General features: G+C 39.2%; 1 protein-coding gene across 3 annotated transcripts in view; it reads right to left on the bottom strand.

Moving 5' to 3' along the window:
• The window catches only part of COMMD10 (COMM domain containing 10), a 189,624-nt gene extending 168,107 nt beyond the window's left edge, over positions 1-21,517 (bottom strand). For all 3 annotated transcript variants that reach the window (XM_028092648.2, XM_028092647.2, XM_028092649.1), the window contains exons 1-4: positions 21,448-21,517; positions 19,757-19,847; positions 12,703-12,813; positions 10,533-10,688 (exon numbers count right to left, since the gene is read on the bottom strand). In XM_028092648.2, the coding sequence (XP_027948449.1) occupies positions 10,533-10,688; positions 12,703-12,813; positions 19,757-19,847; positions 21,448-21,488 (399 nt within the window). In that variant the 5' untranslated portion in view covers positions 21,489-21,517. The remainder of the gene's footprint in view (positions 1-10,532; positions 10,689-12,702; positions 12,814-19,756; positions 19,848-21,447) is intronic.
• Positions 21,518-21,835: the final 318 nt, after the last annotated feature.

Below are 21,835 nucleotides of genomic sequence, written 5' to 3'. Positions count from 1 at the left end.
CTAAACAGAAAGAAAATGAACAACAACCCCTTCCTAACACCAAACACGAAATGAACTCAAAATGCATCACAGACCTAAATGTAAGTGCTGAAACCATCAAACTTCTAGAAGAAAACACAAAAGAAAATCTTTGTGATCCTGGGATAGGCAAAGATATTAGATGGAACATTAAAAGCATTAACCATAAAAGAAAAAAATTATAAACTGGACTTCACCAAAATCAGAAATTCTGTTCTTCAAATAGCACCATTAAGAAAAAGGAAAGGCAAGCCACAGACTGATAAAATAGTCACAATACATACACTGACAAAGGACTTGTATCCAAACTATATCAAGGATTCTTATCACTCAGTAAGAATAAGACAAAGAAATCTATACAAAAATGGGCGAAGATTTGAACAGGTCATTCACAAAGGAAGATACACAAATGGCCAATAAACACATAAAAAGATATTCAACATCTTTACGTCCACTATCCTTACACCTATCAGAAGGACTAAAATTTAAAAGATTGGCAATCCCAAGTGTTGACCAATATGTGAAAAAATGACTGGCTGGAATGTAAACTAGTAAAACCAGTTTGAAAACTGTTTGGTAGTTACAGCTACCCAATCAATCCACCACTAAGTAAGAAATGAAAAGATATGTCCAGGGTGCCTGGGTGGCTAAGTCAGTTAAGCGTCTGCCTTCAGCTCAGGTCATGATCTCAGGATCCTGGGACTGAGCCCCACCTGGGGCTCCCTGCTCAGCAGGGAGTCGCCTTCTCCCTCTCCCCCTGCTTGTGTACTCTCTTTCTCTCAAATAAGTAAAATCTTAAAAAGAAAAGATACGTCCATACAACGATGTAAACGTGAACATTAACAGAGTTATTCAAAACAGCCAAACACCAGAAATAGCCCAAACATCCATTAGCAGATCAAAGAACAAACTGTGATATATCCACGTGATAGAATACTACTCCACACTAAAAAAGCACAAACTAACACATAGAATAATATGGATGAACCTCAAAATCTGACTCAGTGGTAGAAGCCAGATAGAAAAAAGTACATCTGTCTGATTCTATTCATACAAAATCTTAGAAAATGCAGTTTATAGGGAGAGAAAGCAGATCAGTGGTTTCCTTGGGCCCGGGTTAGGGGAGAAAGGGACTTCCAAGGGGCGTGAGGGAACTTTTGAAGGTGATGAAAATGCCCTGTGTTTTGATGATGGGAGTGATCTCCTGAGTGCACATGTATCAAAATTCCTCAAACTGTACAATTTAAAAGAAAGCAGTTTACACTATGTAAATTATAATGTAGTAACATTATGTTTAAAAGATACAGTGTACTAAAGGTTATAATAGAAGAATATACAGATGCAATGGGAGCACATGTCCAGCTGCCCACTCCCACCACCCTCTTTGTCATCATCTAGTCATTGGCAAGAACGGGGGTCAATAAGCCTCCAAGGACCAAACCATACAACTGCTTGCATCCTATTGAAAGAATCCTCAGTTGTGACATCTCTAAGTACATGAAGACAATGCCAGGACCTCAGAGATGACTATTATGCAATATAATATCCATATTACACAGATGTGAGTATATGACAATGTATCACAAAGATGCAGATAAATGTCTTGAATTAATACTGGAGTTACCCTGCACCCAGGTGATGGCCCATCTCGACAAAACATACTGCATAAATCATACCACACAGGGCTACACATTAGGCAATCTCCAGAAGACATCAAAAATCCAAAAGTGACTAAACCAAGGCCCTTCTTTAATGCTGATGCTACACCAAATCATGTTAAGAGGTACAAATGCTTGATTACAAATATCACAACTTAGGGATACTCCCTAACCTATATCCTTAAGTTCAGATGCCACTAAAGTCAACCTAGTTCTCACTGCTAGGGTGGCATGGAACTTCATTATACTTTTGACTCACCGACATGGCCAAAATACCTAATCATGGTCTTCACAACCAAGCTGTAAAGTGATGAGGGAAAACATCAATGAACCATCCTCCAAACTGTTGGCCCCCACTGCCTACTAAGAACATATGAAAATGATAACACAAGTTTGAGGACACTGAAATGTCATTCAACTAATGTTCTCACAATTGGCAACACTCTGAAAAAGTGCATAAACTTGATTTAGCGATCTTTGAATACTATGCACATAATGAGTAATTTTGCTAACAGCACAATTTTTGGCGTTAGTAAAATCTTTATTTGTTAATGGTTCTGGCTTTAGGCAATTATTTATAAGGCAGAGAACACACTTCTGTTTCAAATAAGACTGATTAAGGGTCTCTTAGATCTAAAGCTCTTTAAATTGATTCCAGCAATACAGCTAATGACATCACCTTGTTTTCCTGGAGAATCTCCATTTCAAGCTAAAGCCATTCTTCTGTGGAAAAAATGTAAATGGTTGAGTCAAGTATTCCAGCAAAATTCAAGAGCCATGAAATAAATGAACCACAAAAGGTTTGAAGTACAACCAAAGAGAAAACACAAAAGAATACTGGGAGGGGTGCCCGGCAACTCAGTCAGAAGAGCGTGCAACTCTTGATCTCAGGATTGTGAGTTCGAGCCCCACGCTGGGGGTACAGATTACTTAAAATAAATAAATAAACTTAAAAAAAAAGAATACTAGGAAATATGGGCTCCTAGGTGGCTCAGTCGGTTGAGTGTCTAACTCTTGGTTTCAGCTCAGGTCATGATCTCAAGGTCATGGGATTGAGCCCCATGACAGACTCCACGCTCAGCGTGGAGTTTACTTCAGATTCTGTCTCTTCCTTTCCCTCTGCCCCTTCCCCTACTCGTGCTCTCCCTCTCTCTCTCTAAATAAATTCTTAAAAATAAATAAATAAATACTAGGAAATAAAAAAATATAATCCATACCCCCTTATTTGTTCTTTCTCCAATAAATACAAATATCCTTCTTTATAAGAAAGCCTAATAAACTGCACTTCAAAATAGCACAATTTGTAAAGCAGACATATTGTGCATTTACTCATTCAACAACTATTAATTAAGAACCCACTATCCCTCAAGGGCTATTTAAAGTAATAGAAATACAATAGTGAACAATTGCTCTTGTGGAGCTTACAGTTTAGTAAAAGAGACAGAAAATTTAAAAAATAAACAAAATATGTAACGTGCCAGATGGGAATAAATGTTATGTTAAAAAAAATGAACAAAGTACCATAGAGACATGTGGGCCTTTTTCACTATTATGATCAGAGCAAGACTCAATGACAAATGTGACATTACAACAAAGAGCTGAAAAAAGGGAGCCAGCCATAAAAACCTCCAGGAGAAGTGCTTCTGAAGTAAAGAGATTGGATGTGACCAAAGTCAGGCAGGAGAAGGAGGTTAAAAGGTGAAAGTCAACAAGATTAAGGTAGTGGACTGAGGAGGTTATAGATCATGAGGAAACTTAAAAGCAATCGTAAGAAATTTGACTTCTATTGTAAAACGCATGGAAAGCCTTTGGTGGATTTGGACCAAAGTGGGGATAGAATAAGATTTAGAATTTTAAAAAATCACCTTTGTGGGGCACCTGGGTGGCTCAGATAGTTAAGTGTCTGCCTTTGGCTCAGATCATGATCTCCAGGTTCTGGGATCGAGCCCTTCATCTGGCTCCCTGCTCAGTGGGGAGCCTGCTTCTCCCTCTCCCTCTGCTTCCCCTCCCTGCTTGTACTCTCTCTCTCTCTCAAATGAATAAATAAGATCTTTAAAAAAAATTAAATTTAATTTAAAAATCACTTAGAGTTCTTAATCTGATAATGGTAGGGAACAGTTTATATCATATTACACTCTTCAAAAAATAAAAATTATAACCACTAGACAAAATATTTTATTCTTTTATCATTTTTTAGAGAGTAGGGGAGGGGCAGAGGGCAAGGGAGAGAGCGAATCCTGAAGCTGCAGAGCCCGACATGGGGCTTGATCTCACGACCCTGAGAGATCACGACCTGAGCCGAAATCAAGAGCCAGATGCTTAACCAACTGAGCCGCCCAGGCACCGCTAGACAAAATATTTTAAAAACAATGATTTGAGAGCATTGGAGAACAACTTAAAGCAGACAGGAGTTAAGGGAATTCAACTCACTCAGGACGGGAACCACACAAGGCGACAGATTCACATTTATATGAGTTTCCCCAATCCATGAAGCATGGGTTGCTCAAAAAAAGAGAAAGCCTCGGATCTGGCTCAACGGGTCAGCAAACCCATTCAGTGGTACTGACCCAAGAAAATATATGTCCACAAAATATATGTCCACAAAAAAACTTGTACACAAATGTTCACAACAGCCTTATTCACAATAGCCAGAAATGGAAACAACCCAAAGGTCCATCAACAGGAGTATGGATAAACAAATTGTGATATTTTTATAGGATGAACTACTACTCAGCGACAAAAAAAAAAAAAAAAAAATGATGGATACAAGTAACAACATGAATGAATCCAAAAAAATATTATGTTAAGAGATATGAGTCAGACATATTTATTTGAGTCCATTTACATTGAATCCAAGAAGAGACAAAACCAATCTACAGTGATAGAAAGTGAGGGCAAGAGTGGGGGAATCAACACGAGGCATTTTCCAGGCTATGAAAATTTTCTTTATTTTGTTATGCATGGTGATGAAATGGGTGTACATAATTTCTGAACTCATAAACTGAACTCTTAAAATCTGTGCTAAATTTTACTACAGGTAAATTATATTTCAATAAAAGACAATAAATAAATCTAGCAGCATTTAAACCTCATAAACATTTATATTCAGTCAATCCCAGCACATGGAAAAAATATGCCTTTCACTTGATTCATAACATGCCAACAACTAAAGTAACAACAGAGGCAGAAATTTGACTTGCATGTGGGATATAATTACAACAAAATACCTTTCCTATAAATGCAGATGACAATGTTAAGAAGTATTTATATCTTGAAGAAGTGTTCAAATACATATTCCCAGCTATATACTGTGTTTCAAGATTCAGCCGCATGAAGTATGCTTTTCCTGCCCTCTTTATATAAAGCTATTCATCCATCCTTAGAATTCCAAAAGAAATAAAATAATATGGATATTAAAGAAAATGCTAAAGCAAAATAATACAGTAAATTTTACAAATATCAAATCCAAATGTCTAATTTCTTATACTCCACACAAAAAACAGGTATTTAACAATAATTAAAGCAAACAATTAGCGTTACACTTAATAAAGTAAATTGTACTATAATGGCTTAAAGGGGATATATTTTTAAGAATGTTATAGGAGGGCGCCTGGGTGGCTGTCGTTAAGCATCTGCCTTTGGCTCAGGTCGTGATCCCAGGGTCCTGGGATCGAGTCCCGCATCGGCTCCCTGCTCAGCGGGAGGCCTGCTTCTCCCTCTCTCACTCCCCCTGCTTGTGTTCCTGCTCTCTCTATCTCTCTCTGTCAAATAAATAAAATTTAAAAAATAAAAATAAAAAAGAATGTTATAGGAACAGGGCGCCTGGGTGGCTCAGTCGGTTGAGCGTCTGCCTTCAGCTCAGGTTGTGATCCCACAGTCCTGGGATCAAGCCCCACATTGGGCTCCCTGCTCTGCTGGGAGCCTGCTTCTCCCTCTCCCTCTGCCTATCTCTCTCTCTCGGTCTCTCATGAATAAATAAATAAAATCTTAAAAAAAAAAAAGAATGTTATAGGAACATTATGATCTTAGAAACATTAGCTATCCACTTTTAAATGGAAATTTCTTAAGAACCTGCAGGAAGATATGATGAAATTTCATTAGTATACAATGAAATGAGTAAATATTATGAATAAATTTGCCACATAATTGGTAATGTTAAGAACACTCTTAATAGGACAAATTGACAGTAAGCCTACTTCAAACAAATTTAAGTGTCAAATATATATTTTAAAACTCCCTAACAAAAATATAAGTGCATCTTAAGAAAAAGAGCAGGCTACTAAGAGTGCTTAAAATACGCCTCACATCTATTTCTCATCATCATATCTGTTACTGAGGAGCAGAGTTAATTCGGAATGTAAAATTATTTGAGGGGGATTATATCATTAATATAAAAATATTCTTTACTATCACAGGACACAGAAAAACCATGCAGCTAACACCTAGGTGTTACAGCTTAATGGCTTAGAACCGTGATTATTTGTGCCAAATCCCAGCTCTGCCACTTCAAGGTCTCAGAAAATAGACAAATCTGTCAATAATTTCTGAAAGGTAAGTTTTTACGTTTAGGAATATATGTAGGAGAACTCTGAACAGAATTTTAGGAGTAAAACTGAATAAAGGATTTAAGATCGGTCCGAAGGGAAATTCACAATTTAATAAATGTTGTAACAGAGGCATTATAACAAAAAGGAACAGAAAGCCCTGTTAAGAGGATACTGCTGACACAGGCAACGTCGATAAGAGGGAAGAAAACAAAATGCGAATGAGTAGTGGTGACATTTCAGTCGCAAGTCTCCAGAGAGATTAAGATGAAGTACATTAAAAAAAAAAAAAAGATGGGGTAAGACTTTACAATTCCTTCAATCATTCAATCATATCTGGCAAAAAGCTACCACTGAGATCAGTTTTCAATCTGTCTCTCACTTACTGGACCTAAACAATAAAAGATGAACCGGGGTGTTTTTAAAAATGAAATTAAAAATAAGCACCTGTGATTTTTAACGTATAACTTAACTGAATCTGACTCTTTGAATTGAGATTTATTACCCAAAGATGTACCACTGCAAGCACTGCATGAGGAGTTCAGGCGAGTGAGCCCCTAAATCACCCAAAACAACAGTCACTGTAAATACACCTTTGGTTCATTACCTAAGAAGTCTCTGCCATCTACGTTTGTTGCAATTTAAATGACGGGCTCTATTTTCACACATTGCCTAAAGACTTATCAGAGCCAAAAAGGAAGACAGCATTCCAGCTGCTGGAGGCAGCATGATTTAAAAGGAACAAGGCTTCAGAAACAGATGTGATTCTCATGTCAGCTTCACCACAGACCACTTGGGGGGGACGTGGTAAAGTTACACTTTATAAGGTCTTTTCTTCTTCCTTTTCAAAGATATCGTACATACACACAAAACTATGTAAACCAGCCTGTACACAAAAAAATTGTGCCTGACACAGGAAAACTGTGGAGCTAACATCTAGGTGGAAATACCCTATGATGGCACAGGAGTGTGATGACTGTGTCAAATCTCAGCTCCACCACCCGATTAGCTGTATGACCCTGAACCAGTTATTTAATCCCTCTAAGCCCCAATTTTATTTTCCACACAAACTATGACTATTAAAAGATTTTACAAGATGCAAAGCACAATAAACACATGAAATGTTTGCAGTGACCTTAAGGAAGAAGAACAAAGCTGGAGGTATCACACTTCCAGATTTCAAGATACACTGCAAAGCTGTGGTAATCAAAACAGGATGGTACCGGCACAAAAACACACACAGAGATCAACAGAACAGAAGAGAGAGCCCAGAGAGAAACCCACGCTTATATGGTCAATTAATCTATGAGAAAGGAGGCAAGAATAGACAATGGGGAACAGACAGTGTCTTCAATAAATATGGAGACAAGCAAGCTGGACAGCAACATGCAGAAGAATGAAAGTGGACCACTTTCTTAGACCACACACAAAATTAAACTCAAAATGCATTAAAGACCTAAATGTGAAACATGAAACCATAAAATTTCTAGAAGAAAACACAGCCAGTAAACTTCTTTGACATCAGCCATGGCAATATTTTTTTTAGATGTGTCTCTTCAGGCAAGGGAAATAAAAGCAAAAATAAACTACTGGGCTCCCTGTCCAGGGTGGGGTCTGCTGCTCGCTCTCTGCCCCTCTCTCTCTCTCCCTCTGCCCCTAACCCTGCTCATGCTCGCTCACTCACTCACTCTCTCTCAAAATATAATAAAATCTTTTTTTCAATTAATTAATTATTGGAAACAAGGCAGGATGTTTGCGTTTATGAGTCCTACGTAACATCATATTAAAAGTCCTACTTAGTGCAATAGGGCAAATAAAAACAATAAAAAGCTCAACAAAACAAATAAAAGCTGAACAGACTGGAAAAGAAGAAATGAACTGTCTCTATTCATGGACAACATAACTATCTATAAAGAAAATCACAAGGAATCCACAAAAAAACTGCTATGACTAATTAACAAGTTTACCAAGGTCATAGAATACAAGGTCAATATACAAAAATCAATTGTGCTTCTACATACTAGCAATAAACAATTAAAAACCAAAATTTTAAAAAGAGTACCATTTACAACAACTCCAAAAACAAGAAATTTTTAGGCACAAGTCTAACAAATTATGTGCAGGATCTGTATGCTGAAAAATGAACAAAACTGATATAAGAAATCAAAGAGAACCTCAATAAATGGAGAGTTAAATCAATACTCAGTACTGCTAAGAAGCCATTTCTCCCCAAAATGATCTCTAACCATATAAGTTAAACATAATCTCGATCAAACTCCCAGCCGTATTTTTTTGTAGATCTAGAAAAGCTGCTTTTCAAATTTATATGAAAAGTCAAAGAAACTAGAATATGCAAAAACAATTATGAAAAAAGACCCAAAGTTAGCAGACTTACAATACCTGATCTGACGGCTTACTACAAAGGTACAGTAATTAAGGAAGTAGGATATTGGCATAGACACAGAGCTCAATGGAACCAAACACAGAGTCCAGACAAATACATCAAATGTTTTTTGACAAAGGGGCCAAGGCAATTCAGTGACAAAAGGATGTTATCAACAAATTATGCTGCACGTGTATAAACGAACATCTAAAATGAACATCTCTATGCAGAAAAAAAGGAAACTTAATCTGCACCTTACACAAAATTACTCAAAATGGATCTTAGAGCTAAATGTAAAACACAAACCTTTAAAAAAGAAGAAAACAAAAGAGAAAATCTTCATGACATTGCATTAGGCTATAAATTCTTAAGATACAAAACCAAAAGCAGGATCGATAAAAGAAATTAACTGATAAGTCAAACTTCATCAGAATTAAAAGCTCTTATTCTGCAAAAGCCACTGTCAAGAAAATAAAAAGGAAAGCTATGGACGAGGAGAAAATATCTGCAAACCCCACTGGAGAAAGGACACATGCCCAGAAGATATAAAGAACCCAAAAAGTCTGGGCACCTGGGTGGCTCAGTTGTTAAGCGTCTGTCTTCGGCTCAGGTCATGATCCCGGGGTCCTGGGATCGAGCCCCACATCGGGCTCCCTGCTCCACGGGAGGCCTGCTTCTCCCTCTCCCACTCCCCCTGCTTGTGTTCCCTCTCTCGCTGTGTCTCTCTCTCTGTCAAATAAATAAATAAAATCTTTTAAAAAAAAAAAAAAGAACTCAAAGAGTCAACAGAAGGAAAACAAACACCCTCCCCACATTTTAACAACCCAGAACAAAAACATTCCCATGCATTTCCATATGCTAGGATTTACACCTGAGACTATCCTTTAGATTACTATCATGGAACTTCCTTATCTGTCATAGTGTGGCAATAACAGGCAAAAGATCTGAACAGACGTTTTACCTGTGAAGATATGTGGAGACAAGTAAGCACATAAAAAGATCATACACATAATCTGTTATTAGGAAAACACAAATTAAAAACACAAAATACCATTACAAACCTTAGTAGAATAGCTTTGATAAAAGCCACTGACAATACCAAGTGCTGACGGGGAACAGGCACTCCCACAGATGCTGGGGAGAATGCACAGTAATACCAACCCTTCACAAATCCTTACAGGAAACCAGAGGAGAGAGAACACTTCCCAGCTGGTTTTGCTATGCCAATTTTACCCTGATCCCGCCAAAAACATCACCAGGAAACCACAGACTGATCTCTCTCATGAACACAGATGGAAAAATTTTTTACAAAATATTAGCAAGTCAAATAGCAACATATAAAAAGGATGATACTCCACATGCAAGTGACACTGATCCCAGGAATACAGAGTGGGTTGTAAACCTGAAAATCAGTTATGTGATAGAACCTACTAAGAGAAAAAGGTCAAAAACTCTATGATCCTCTTAACCTCCACTAACTAAAGGTTACTGAAGAGCTTGGAAATGCTGTTGTTATTTTATATTTGTCCCACAGTGTTCACTTTGTTCACTAACTGCTGCTCAAGAAATACTGAGTACGTTCTGCTAGGCACTGACACAGACACACAAAAACAAAATAATCCCATGATCTCACACACGGGTACACAGTTAACAAGAAAAACCAACTCTGCCCCAGTACTCAGAAACACAAAAAAAAGGACCATCTCATTCCTATTCTGAAGTCACAGAGGCAAATTTTAAACTGGCAACTAAAACTAAATCACACTGTGGTTGCCAATGTGTTCTGGAAATAATTTTATAGGAATACTGTATCTACTCTTTCTTTTTCCTGACTACCTCTCTACAAAACATTACCACCTTTAAAACCCTTACAGTACAACGTTTGCCATTCTTACTGAAAAACATCGGGGACGTAAGAGAATCCCATACCTTGTGGGGCGCAAGAATCCTCTGCCTGAACTTTTCAACAGTTTCTTGACCCATAGAAGACCAAGCGTTGCCAAACGCTTCTGCTTTGTCCGGTCTGAGATGAAGGGCTTCTAACTGCTGCTGCAAAGCGGCCGGCTTCACGGTGTGATACACCGCCTATGCGAGAGAAGGAAAGCGAGCACATGTAGCCCCAGTATTGGATTGTAACCAAACACAAAATGATTTTTAAATGATTTAAATCAAAAGAATAGCACCTATTTCTACTGTAGATTTTTTTTTTTATTTTAGCAATAATGATACACACAACTGGAAGATGCAGGGCTACCCTTCTCCATTTTTGCCTGTGTTTTAAGTAATCCTAAGACCACTTAATGGAAAAACTTCCTCTCTGCTTTAGCTATGGAAATGGTGCCCTAATGAAAATATCATCTCCTTATTTCACTTAACGATTTCAAAGAAATGTTTCAGGGCCCCTGAGTGGCTCAGTCGGTTAAGTATCTCCCTTGGGCTCAGGTCATGATCTCAGGGTCGTGGGATCAAGCCCTGTGTTGGGCTCCACGTTCAGCAGGGAGTCTGCTTAAGATTCTCTCTCTCCCTCTGCCCACCCCCATGCTCTTTCTCTCTCTCCCAAATAAATCTTTAAAACAAACAAAAAACAAAGAAATGTACCACAAAAATTTTTCCAAAAGCACTTTCTCAAAACTACCTTCATCTACCAACTTCCTAGGTAATGTATAATAAAATCTTATAAACATTTCCAATAACATCTGTTCTTTCTTAACATCATTCTGAAACAACCTTCTCGTAAGCCCCATGTTGCTCTGTCCTACTTGATTATCCTTTACTACTACTAAAAACTCCCAGGGTTAAGAACAGTAGTCGTCTTTATGATCCGCAATGTGTAGAAGGCTGTATGGAGTAGATGCCTGGGAGCTTGTCCTCCTACCAGCACCTGTTCACTGGAAGGCTCATGAAGCTACAGTACCATTTAAACTTTTATTTCACAAATATTCTACTAAGTCAACCCTCAGGAATTTACAGAGACCCTGTTTTAAGCGCAGCAATGTGCTAGGTTTATAGAAGATGAGCTAAAGATATGAGAGGTCCCTCACAAATTCAAAAGCTAGGGAAGGTTGACACACAGGAAATGATGAAAGACTAACGATGTGCTCCACTCTGACAAGCCAAGGATAAAAGGCATCCAAATTCGGGGAAGACTGCCAAGTGTAAGGGTCGTGGCGGCAGTGAGAGATGGGACTTGAACAAAAACAATGCGCTGAACACAGACAAAAGCAAGGGAAGCAAAATGGCGGCTCAGTAGGAAGAACTAGTATGACAAAAGGCCTTTTAATAACTACTTCTCTTCTAAATGTTTTATTTATCATCCTAGTTAAAGAAATCCCCCCAAATCATTGATTAAAGTTCTTAAATAAAAGGTGTTCGTTTCTCCAAGTTATCATACCAAGTAACAACAAATGAAAATGTTTTATACCCGTCTCAAGTCAATGAAGTCTTTTTTTTTTTTTTAAGATTTTATTTGAGACGGAGAGAGAGAGCATGAGCAGGCGGAAGAGCAGAGGGAGAGGGAGAAGCAGACCCCTGGCTGAGCAGAGAGCCCGATGTGGGACTCAGTCCCAGGACCCTGAGATCATGACCTGAGCTGAAGGCAGACACTTAACCAACTGAGCCACCCAGACGCCCTCAAGTCAATGAAGTCTTGATTCATGCTGTCAAATACTTTACTCATGCTACTCAACATTCACATTCTTTTGAAGAATGCAATACTGTAGGAAAAAACCCATACATTCGATGTTTTTTTTACTACATTAAAATTCTCAATTAGAATATATTCATAGCTTCCATCTGTATACTCTTTTTTTTAAAGATTTTATTTATTTATTTTTTCGAGAGAGAGAATGAGAGAGAGAGAGCATGAGAGGGGGGAGGGTCAGAGGGAGAAGCAGGCTCCCCGCCGAGCAGGGAGCCCGATGTGGGACTCGATCCCAGGACTCCAGGATCATGACCTGAGCTGAAGGCAGTCACTTAACCGACTGAGCCACCCAGGCGCCCTGTATACTTTTTTTAAAGAAATAAAATATTATACCTATCATAGCAGTACAAATTTGCAGTAAACAAACCATGGTTAGGAAGTTCGGGGCACTCAGAATACCTGTTCTAAAATGAACGATATTATTTCAAGAACTAGGCGAAGATCTTGTTTCTCTAGAGAAAATGCAGCCTGAAGTTTTTCTTCTTCTTCTTCACTGAAACTGTTCTCAGCCTACAACACAAAAAGCAAGCTGTTAGCACACATTCAGGTATTCAAAACTTAGATACTCGACACAAGAGTCTCTGAAAATTCATGTTTTCATACATGGATGAGAAGCAGAAAGAAAAAGTGAATCCAGGGTGAAAGAAACTGATGTGTTTGTAAATTTCAATATCTCAAAATCACAGTACAATTCAGTATTTGGATCATGCCAAATCAAGCTCACTGTAAATAAAAAAAAATATTTTAAGTTCTACGATTTACAGGAGGTGGAAATTAATAGTAAATACCAAAAGAAATGGACATTTAGAAAAAACAATACTAGAAGATAAAACCCCAAAATGTTAACAATAATTAATACTAATGTCCATCTTCCTCAAATATATTTACTGAGTATTTACTATGTGCTACAGAGAAAGACTGTTCATGTCCTCACGTACACAATACCCTAGTTAGAAAGGCATCTAAAAACAAATAGTTATTCAAGTAATTTTCGTTTTGAGGAGTTCCGCAAAAATGTGGGTTATTACAAGAGCATCTATAAAGCAGGAAATTAAGTTTTTTATAATTTTAATATATATTTTCCAAAACTTCCACATTATGCACATTAATTTTATAATCAATATATCAAAGAAGATAGTTAGCCATCTGAGTAGAACCTGTGACTAGTCTCCTTTCTTTCATATCCAAAATAATCTCCTTGATCCAAAGACACTGGTTTTAAAGTAGGAAAAATGTACACTACTAGAACAACTTTAAAATACAAATAACTACTCTATCAACACATACTAAAAACACCTTTCCCTACGGCTGCCTCCGCCTAACAGCAATATGGAGAAATTTCAGAAGTTCCACAAGTCCCTGCCTTGACAGCTTAGGATGATGCACACCTACATGGCTGTTGAACCAAAGCAGCGTCGGAACTTCAGCTAGCATATTTTGGGAGGCCAGTCATCAGAACTAACAGTCCCTACTACCTGTTTTATGACTGAGAAAATCATGAACCTAATTTGGCCAAAATGCCCATCACTTACCTCAAGAGCAATGTTTTGACTTAAAAGTTTCAGAATTTCTGTGACTACCATATATCTTCTTGAAATAATGACCTATGGTACCAGAGTTTACCAATATGAGGACTATAATAACAGTATTATGTATATCTATATAATCACTGAACCACATGTTCCATTAAATTCAATGGATATTTATAATTTAACTTCCAAGTTAGTCACTCTGATTCCTTTTAACATACATCAAATAAGCTGCTTTGACAAAATAGTGATAGTGACTGAGCAGGTAGAAAAATAAACTTCAGTGTCCCCAATATGTGTAAGGAAGGGAGATTTTTTAAAAAGATACAGCAAAAAAAAGAGAGAGGGAGACATTCTCAAGATTCTCAAGGGCATTCTATTAATAAAGTGGTTTGGAGTGAAGGGGTACAGGGAATATTTATCTTCCCCCATCCACCGGAACACCAGGCATGCAACCTTAAAATAAGGTGGAGCTTAAAATATGGGAGCAAAAGGGCACACAGAGAATACAGCTGTACACAAAATTCCAAACATATAGTCAACACCTTGCTCCAAAAACAACCTTGGGTAGATAAATACCTCTATTTGCTTCCACAAAAGCAGCAATTTCACTTATTTCTGTCTACCAAAAGCAACCCACACATATCTGGGAGTAAAAGAGAAGGTAAAGGAGACACATTCTTTTTTATCCTCTCAATGGGAAAAAATTAAGGCCCACGTTTATAAAATTAGGGAGCAAGTGTCCAAGAAACTTAAATTTTAAAATGAAAAATGAAGGTGCCTCGTTAGCGCAGTAGGTAGCATGTCAGTCTCATAAAATGAAAAATGAATGATTTTTTTCTACATGTTTAAAGAGAGTAGGCCATAAATACACACACACACACACACACACACACACACAAGCAGAAATGAAAAACAACACATAAAGAATACAAGGTAGTACTACATGGATTCACATGAAATGATCTCTGATAAAAGTGGTAAGTGAAGGAGGTATATGAAAACATACAAACTACACATTCCTATGTGTATGGACGTGTATGCATATCTGTATTTATTAACACATGGAAAAAGATGGAAACATGGAAAAACCAAATTGGTAACAAAGGCTACCTCTGGGAAGGTGTGGTGGTTTTATGATACCTGAAAATTCTTTAGCACTCCTCCCTTCATAAGATGGAGCCTAATTTCTTTCCCTTGAATGTGATCCAGACTTAGTGACTTACTTCTAACAAGAAGAATACAGTAAATGTTGAAGCTATGTGGTATCCCAGGCGAGGTCATAGAAAGGACACACCTCCCTCTCCTGGATCACTGGTTCTGGAAGAAGCCAACCTCCAAGTCGGGAGGAAAGGCTTGAGTAGCAAGGAACTGAGGCCTCCCACCAGATAGCCATACTGGAAGGAAATCCTCCAACCCCAGCCAAACCTTCAGATTACAGCAGCTCAAACAATATCTGACAGCAACCTCTTGAGAACCCTGAGCCAGAACCACCCAGCGGAGCCACTCCTAAATTCCTGACCTACAGGGACTATGAGTATAATAAATGTTTATTGTTTTAAGGTGCTATGTTTTGGGGTAATTTGTCATTCAGCAATAGATAACTAATACAGGGGAGAATTAAGACAGAAGGAGGGCCAAAGTTAGCCAAGGGCACATTTCAGTTTGCCATACTACTTAAATTTCTTAAACAAAAACTTATTCATAAACTATGAAATTTAAAACACGTTATCAAGATGCTTAAATTAAGCAGTCTAAGAATTTTGAACTAGAAGGGCACAAAAAAAGCAAACTAAAAAAATTCATTCTTCCAACTTTTTTTTATTTTTTTTTTTGAAGAATTAATTTTCTTAATATGCATGATGAGTGAACTAACCTTAGTTTCACATATAGTAGAAATCAGGTCACATTCCTTAGAAAATGAGAGATGTCCTCTATTCTATGAAGATAGCATATTATCTAAACAATTACAAAAGCAATTAGATTTTAAAAACTCAGAGCAAGGATTCAGAGACAGAGAGGCCTGCTGTCCAGAGCCCAAGCTATGACTCACATCCACAGTCATACATACACACAAAGACCTCCATGAAAGAACGCACAGTACTAGTACTCTGCAAATACCATAATTTAAAGTGAATATATGTATATTCTTACCCAATAAAACAATTTGTAAGAAGGCTTTCATCTTATATTAACTACAAAATAAATGTATTTATTAGATAAACCAACCTTTTCTTTTTGGTCCTAATAGGCAGGACAAATGCTCCTTTGTGCACAACTCTCCTGCACACAAGACATTTAAAGTCACGGGCATTAAATGCCAGCAGCAGCCTCCATATGTTGTAACAGCCAAGAAAAATTGAGGCATTTCTATAGGCTGGGGTTCACACTTGTGATTGTCCTTTATGTTATTAACACATAATGAGATTTCGCTGTGTGTCATAATGGGGGAAAAGAGAGGTACCCACAAGTGAATCTATCAAATAAAAGATCTTTTATTTTAAACTTTGAAAGCAATCTTTCTGACATGTATAGCACCCATTCTAGACTTTCATAAACACAGTATATCGGATTAAACTCATTTCTTATGAGTCAGGTCACAATTATGAGCATCAGAATTCTGTGGTACAGTATCATAAAAAACTCCTAAGGCACACTGATGATTTTTCATTTCAGAAAAAATCCCTCAGATTTCTGGGCATTTCAATTTCTTGTGTCTAATTTTCATAATTCTCCCACTTCATTCCATGATCAGCCATCGATTCCTGAAACTGTCTACATGCCCATCACAGGCGTTTCTTCATCCCCGAGTTGGCTGGGTCTAGTCTGCCATGGCCAGAAATCCAGAGAGCTAATCTTTCAGAATGAGATATACAGCACAGTTAGATCAACAGGCTTTGTGTGATGACCTATAAGTCTTCCCAGTGGAGCAAGGTACATGAGTCTTTTTAATTGCATGAGTTGTGAAAGCCATTTTTTTTTTAACTCAGAGGCCATAAATTGTTATCTCTAAGTCCTCAGCTATGGAAGTTACTCTGACTTCTGTCAGTGTTTTCCAGTGCAGACTCTATTAGGATGCTGGACAAGGCAATTTGGGCAGGACCATTCCGCACATTGCAAGACATTTAGTTCCTGGGCATTAAATGCCAACAGCAGCCTCCACACATTGTAAAACGCCCCCAAAAAAAACTTCCCGAGTATTTCTATATGCTAGGATGAGCCGGAAGATGACCAGTTCAAAGAGGACTCCCAGACTCATGCTGAGACACATCCATATTCTATACCTCAGCTTACTTTCCGTATGTTTATTCCAATTAGGGAATCCAAGGAACCAGTCTGGATAAAAACAGATATCCTCTGCCCATAAGCAAATTAAAGTGTCAAGCTGATAACATTTAGAACAGCAACCCAATCCCTAAAACTCCTCACCCATCTACCCATGCCAGGTTTCACTGTTCTAAGGGCTCTGCTTGTCTCAAGGCAAAGGCCCACTTAACAGACCAAGAGTACATAAAAGAAAGCTGGCAGACCCTGAATATCACTGCAAACTTTATTTGATAAGCACTCTTATCACAATAGGAGCCCCTCTGGAAGAACATTCCCTGAAACTGTCCAGGAAAAAAAAAATTGCACCTTTCCTTTCTTTCTTAGCAGGCAAGTTATCATCTACATAAGTTTTTGTTCTCAGTTGCTTCAGCTGTCAACAACCTCACCTTCTCATGTCCACTCCCCACTCCTGACAGCATCGCATTTAAGCACCTCTGTGGAATGCTCTGGCCACCCACTTACTCTAAGATAAGACACTAACTTATTCACAGCTCGATTAGATGGAGAGGGTCAAAGACAAACCGCATATCACAGTTTTCCTACAAATGTCCTATCCTCCCTCACTATAAAGAACAAAAGATGTATCTAAGAGCTTTTTGTCCCATGTTGTTTAATAAGTGTAAGAAGGCAGCCATCAGCTCAGGGAATCAAAGCAGAACTTCTGTAGTGATTGCCTACATCATTCGCTTTTAGACTAATTTATATACTTTTCTGTACTCTTTCCTGAGGTTTACTGTAATGCGTTAAAGGAATGGATTCTGGAAACAGACCTTGGACAAATTATTTAACTGATTTCCATCTCAGTTTCTTCGTGGATAAAGTAAGGATGACAATAGTACCTACTTCCTAAAGTTGCTGTAAGGATCAGATAAATTAATAATACAAAGCCATTAGAACAGTATCGGAGGGAGCAATGTAACTGTGAATCACAAATACCACAAATGCAGCTGCTTTTAGCTTGTTGTGGTAGTTCTTCCTGTCTCTCCATCTGTATCACAGATTCCTTATAGCCAGGAATTTAGAGGGCCTGCATTTGTTTTGTGTTTTCCATGCAAGGCAAAGAATTAACTCCAAGAATAGCTCTTGAGCGCCCACTGCATAAGCACCAAGGTATTAGGTATGGGAAATGTAAAGATAATTAAAACATGACACTCAAGGTATTCAAGGTCAGCGAAAGACCTTGTCATCATAAAACAAATACTTTCGATGCAGTACTAAAATGAGGTGACAATGAACTGACTGTTTTAGAAACACAAAAAACAAACTGCTGAGAGCAAGAGGGCCAAATCCCTGAAAGATGCATAGTTTTTTCACTATAGAAGGGAAGACATTGAGGTAAGGGAGACATAGAGCTGGAAAAGTTCACAGTATGTTCTAGCAAAAGAGCACAGTCCAGTGTGACTGGAGCACTTGCAAAGTGGGAATAATATAGCTTGTGGCCATATTATACTGTTATTATAAGGTGATTATAATATAATACAGTGTTAAAGATTTTGAACTTTTTCCCATGGCACGATGGGAAGTCAATGATGGCTTTAAACACTGTACAGATATGATCAACTGGGGGTTTTTTGTTGGTTTTTTGTTTTTTAGGAAAAAAATATTTGGAGAGATAAATGGACTAGCATTATGAAGCAGCGACAGGAGGGAGAAGACTTTTGGCAGAGACACCAGTTTGAAGGCAGTTACCGTAGTCTATGGCAGGGACGTTAAAGATCTGAACCAGGACTACGAAGAGAACTTGGATTTAAGAGACATGTCAGGGGAAGAAAGGGCTCAGAAGGGGGCTGGCTCCCAGGAAAAAGAAGAGGAAAGGGTCCAGGTTCTCCAGGTGTGCTAAGAAGTGCTGGATCGCTACACTATACACCCGAAACTAATATTACACTGCATGTTAACTAAGTGGAATTTAAATAAAAACTAAAAAAAGTCCAGGTTCTCATTTAATGGTGATGCCCAGCACCACCAGGCAAGAGCAGTTACTAGTTACTAGGTGCACCATCAACATGTGTTGGAAGGAATTCAATTTTTATAACCTGACTCAGAAGTTAACTTAGAGTAGTGACCGAGCCGTGAATCACTAAACATCAATGTGTCCAAAATAACCACACCCTTGAAATAAAAGTAGAAGAGGCAGATTAAATGAAAGATTAAATACTGGGTGCTGGCAAAACCACAGCATTATTTTAAGAGGAAGAATGAAATCAGAATTTTCCCAAAGCATGTTACACAGAACCTGAGTCCCAAAATATATAGCACGATACCACAGTTCCAAGGTCAAACACGTTTGGAAAATCTTGTACCTCATATTCACCCTTAAATATTTACTGTAAACACTACTATAAAATATACTCTGAAAAAAATATATATAATATATACACTCTGAAAAGTTCCATAACAAAAAAGATTAACTTTAATGAAGAGAGAATTTCCCAAACTTTTGACCATGGGACAATCACAAAATATCCTAGAGAGCCAAGGACACGCTGGAGAACACTATACTTCAGAAAAAGTTTTTCAAGTACAAACAAAGAGTTTCAGGGCAATCACAAGAAATCACATGAAAAGTACAGAAACTATAGAAATGCAAAAATACAAACCTTCAGGTGAAGTTTTTGAAGAATTCGGGTGAGCAATCGTGGAAATCTTCCTATATCTATTGCATTTATCAGCGACACTGCTTTTTTCATGCTAAATAAATGTGTAAAACAAAATTTTAAAATGAGTTTTCCAAGTGGAACTGTTCCTGCCATAAATACACTTGTCTACAATTGCTATTGTCTCAAAGGTTCCATTTCGACAACTCTGATTGCTATGAAGAAGAACAGATGATGGCCAGCAGAGGCAGGACATTTCCAAAAGATGCCTCCCAAAAATACTTCGTGCATTTGGCAGTTTCTCTTTGGGGGGGGGGGGCAAGGCGGGCTACTAGAGGAAGTTTGCACTCTGTGAGGATCGGCATTAACTCTGCAGTGAATATTCAATACCCACCCAACCCAAAGAGGAATTACGGAAAGAATGGCAGGAGGAACGTGACAATGACACCAAAATACAAGGAAAAGAATGCTGCATGGCAGATAACGGAATGTGTGTGTGTGTGTGTGTGTGTGTGTGTGTGTGTGTGTGTGTGTGTATACATATATATATAACACATAAAATCATTTGGGGTAACAGTACACAGTTGTTTTAAAACCGTGATTCAATGGGGTGCCTGGGTGGCTCAGTTGGTTAAGCGACTGCCTTCAGCTCAGGTCATGATCCTGGAGTCCCGGGATCAAGTCCCGCATCGGGCTCCCTGCTCGGCGGGGAGTCTGCTTCTCCCTCTGATCCTCTTCCCTCTCGTGCTTTCTATCTCTCATTCTCTCTCTCCCAAATAAATAAATCAAATCTTAAAAAAAAAAAAACTGTGATTCAATGGTAATAATCAACTTTAAATTACACTACTGGTTATGGCTTACTCATGTGATGAGTGTTAACCAGGACACTGATGTGACGGGAGGAACCGGCCATCAGAACTCAACGCATCCAGAAAGAGGGAAAAACTTTGAAATGACAACTCTCTTCTTCAAGATTCCTGCCCAATTCAGGGACAAGGAAGTTACTTTCCAACTCCAATTATTTACCGGTAGACCTCAGCACTTTTTCCGCATCCGCACACTACCTGCTCTAGTATTTATTTTTCATGAAATGGGAGTCATTTCTATTTAAATAACCGCATTTTAGGAGAGAACTTTGTATCACCACCCTGGGCAGCCGACCTTACCTACCATAAGCAGAAATGAACTAAAAATAAATAAAATGAAATCAAAAGCCATGTTACCAAATTCTGGCTAGGTACTGTGACCCCCAAACTCCCGGCCTGAGCGCTATTCCAACTGGATTGAAGAGGGATACTGACGCGTGTTAGGGATTAACGACCGTCCGGCGCCCCTGCGAGCCTTTCTCATAACCAGGCCCGAGAGCGAGCCGAAAACAGAGAAAGGGCAGAGCTTTGCACGTGATTCAGCACCACTGCAGGCAGGCCTGGGTTTTCCAGATGCCACACTCTTGGCAACGATGACACACACCACACACCGTCCTACCGACCCCGGCGGCCGGGCGCACCGGAGCCGCACGGAGGCGAGCCGCCTACAGGGTGGGACGCCCACAGCGCCCGGCACTCCTGCGGGGCCGCACCGCGATTTCGCCAGCCCCGCGCCCACCCCCTCGGCCGGGCCCCGCCTCGGAGCCAAGGCGACAGCCCGCAGAGGCGTCCTGGCGCAGCCCCGCCCGCGCCACCCCTGGCGGCTACCTGGGGCTCTCCGGCAGGATCAGCGCCGCGGCGGCCGCCATCCTCGAAGCTCCCACGCCTGCCGCCGCCGGTCAGCTGTCTCCGGCGCAGCCAATGACGGCAGGCCTACGGAACGGCGGAAGGCCCAAGCCGCGCCGCCGCCGCCGCCGCCGCCGCCGCCTCCTCCTCCTCCTCCCGGCGCGGGACCGGATCGTGCCCCGGGTCCTCCAGGGGGAGAGGGACCTTCCTCGTTGTCCTCCCGCCGCTGTCACTGTTCTGCTCTGCCTTAAGCCTGTTTGCCTATTTTAACTTATTATATTTATCTATTTATCTTATACATTATACACTATTATACATGCTCAGCTGACCCTTGAGGAGCTAGCCGTTAAGGTTGCCCACCCTGCCGCAA

This window comes from Eumetopias jubatus, unplaced genomic scaffold (assembly GCF_037043125.1).
Source record: "Eumetopias jubatus isolate StellerSeaLion01/CBP00866 unplaced genomic scaffold, mEumJub1_p1.0 scaffold_5, whole genome shotgun sequence".
NCBI classification, from domain to species: Eukaryota; Metazoa; Chordata; class Mammalia; order Carnivora; family Otariidae; genus Eumetopias; species Eumetopias jubatus.
The sequence above is the reverse complement of the archived record's forward strand: the minus strand, read 5'-3'. Positions and strand labels throughout refer to the sequence as shown.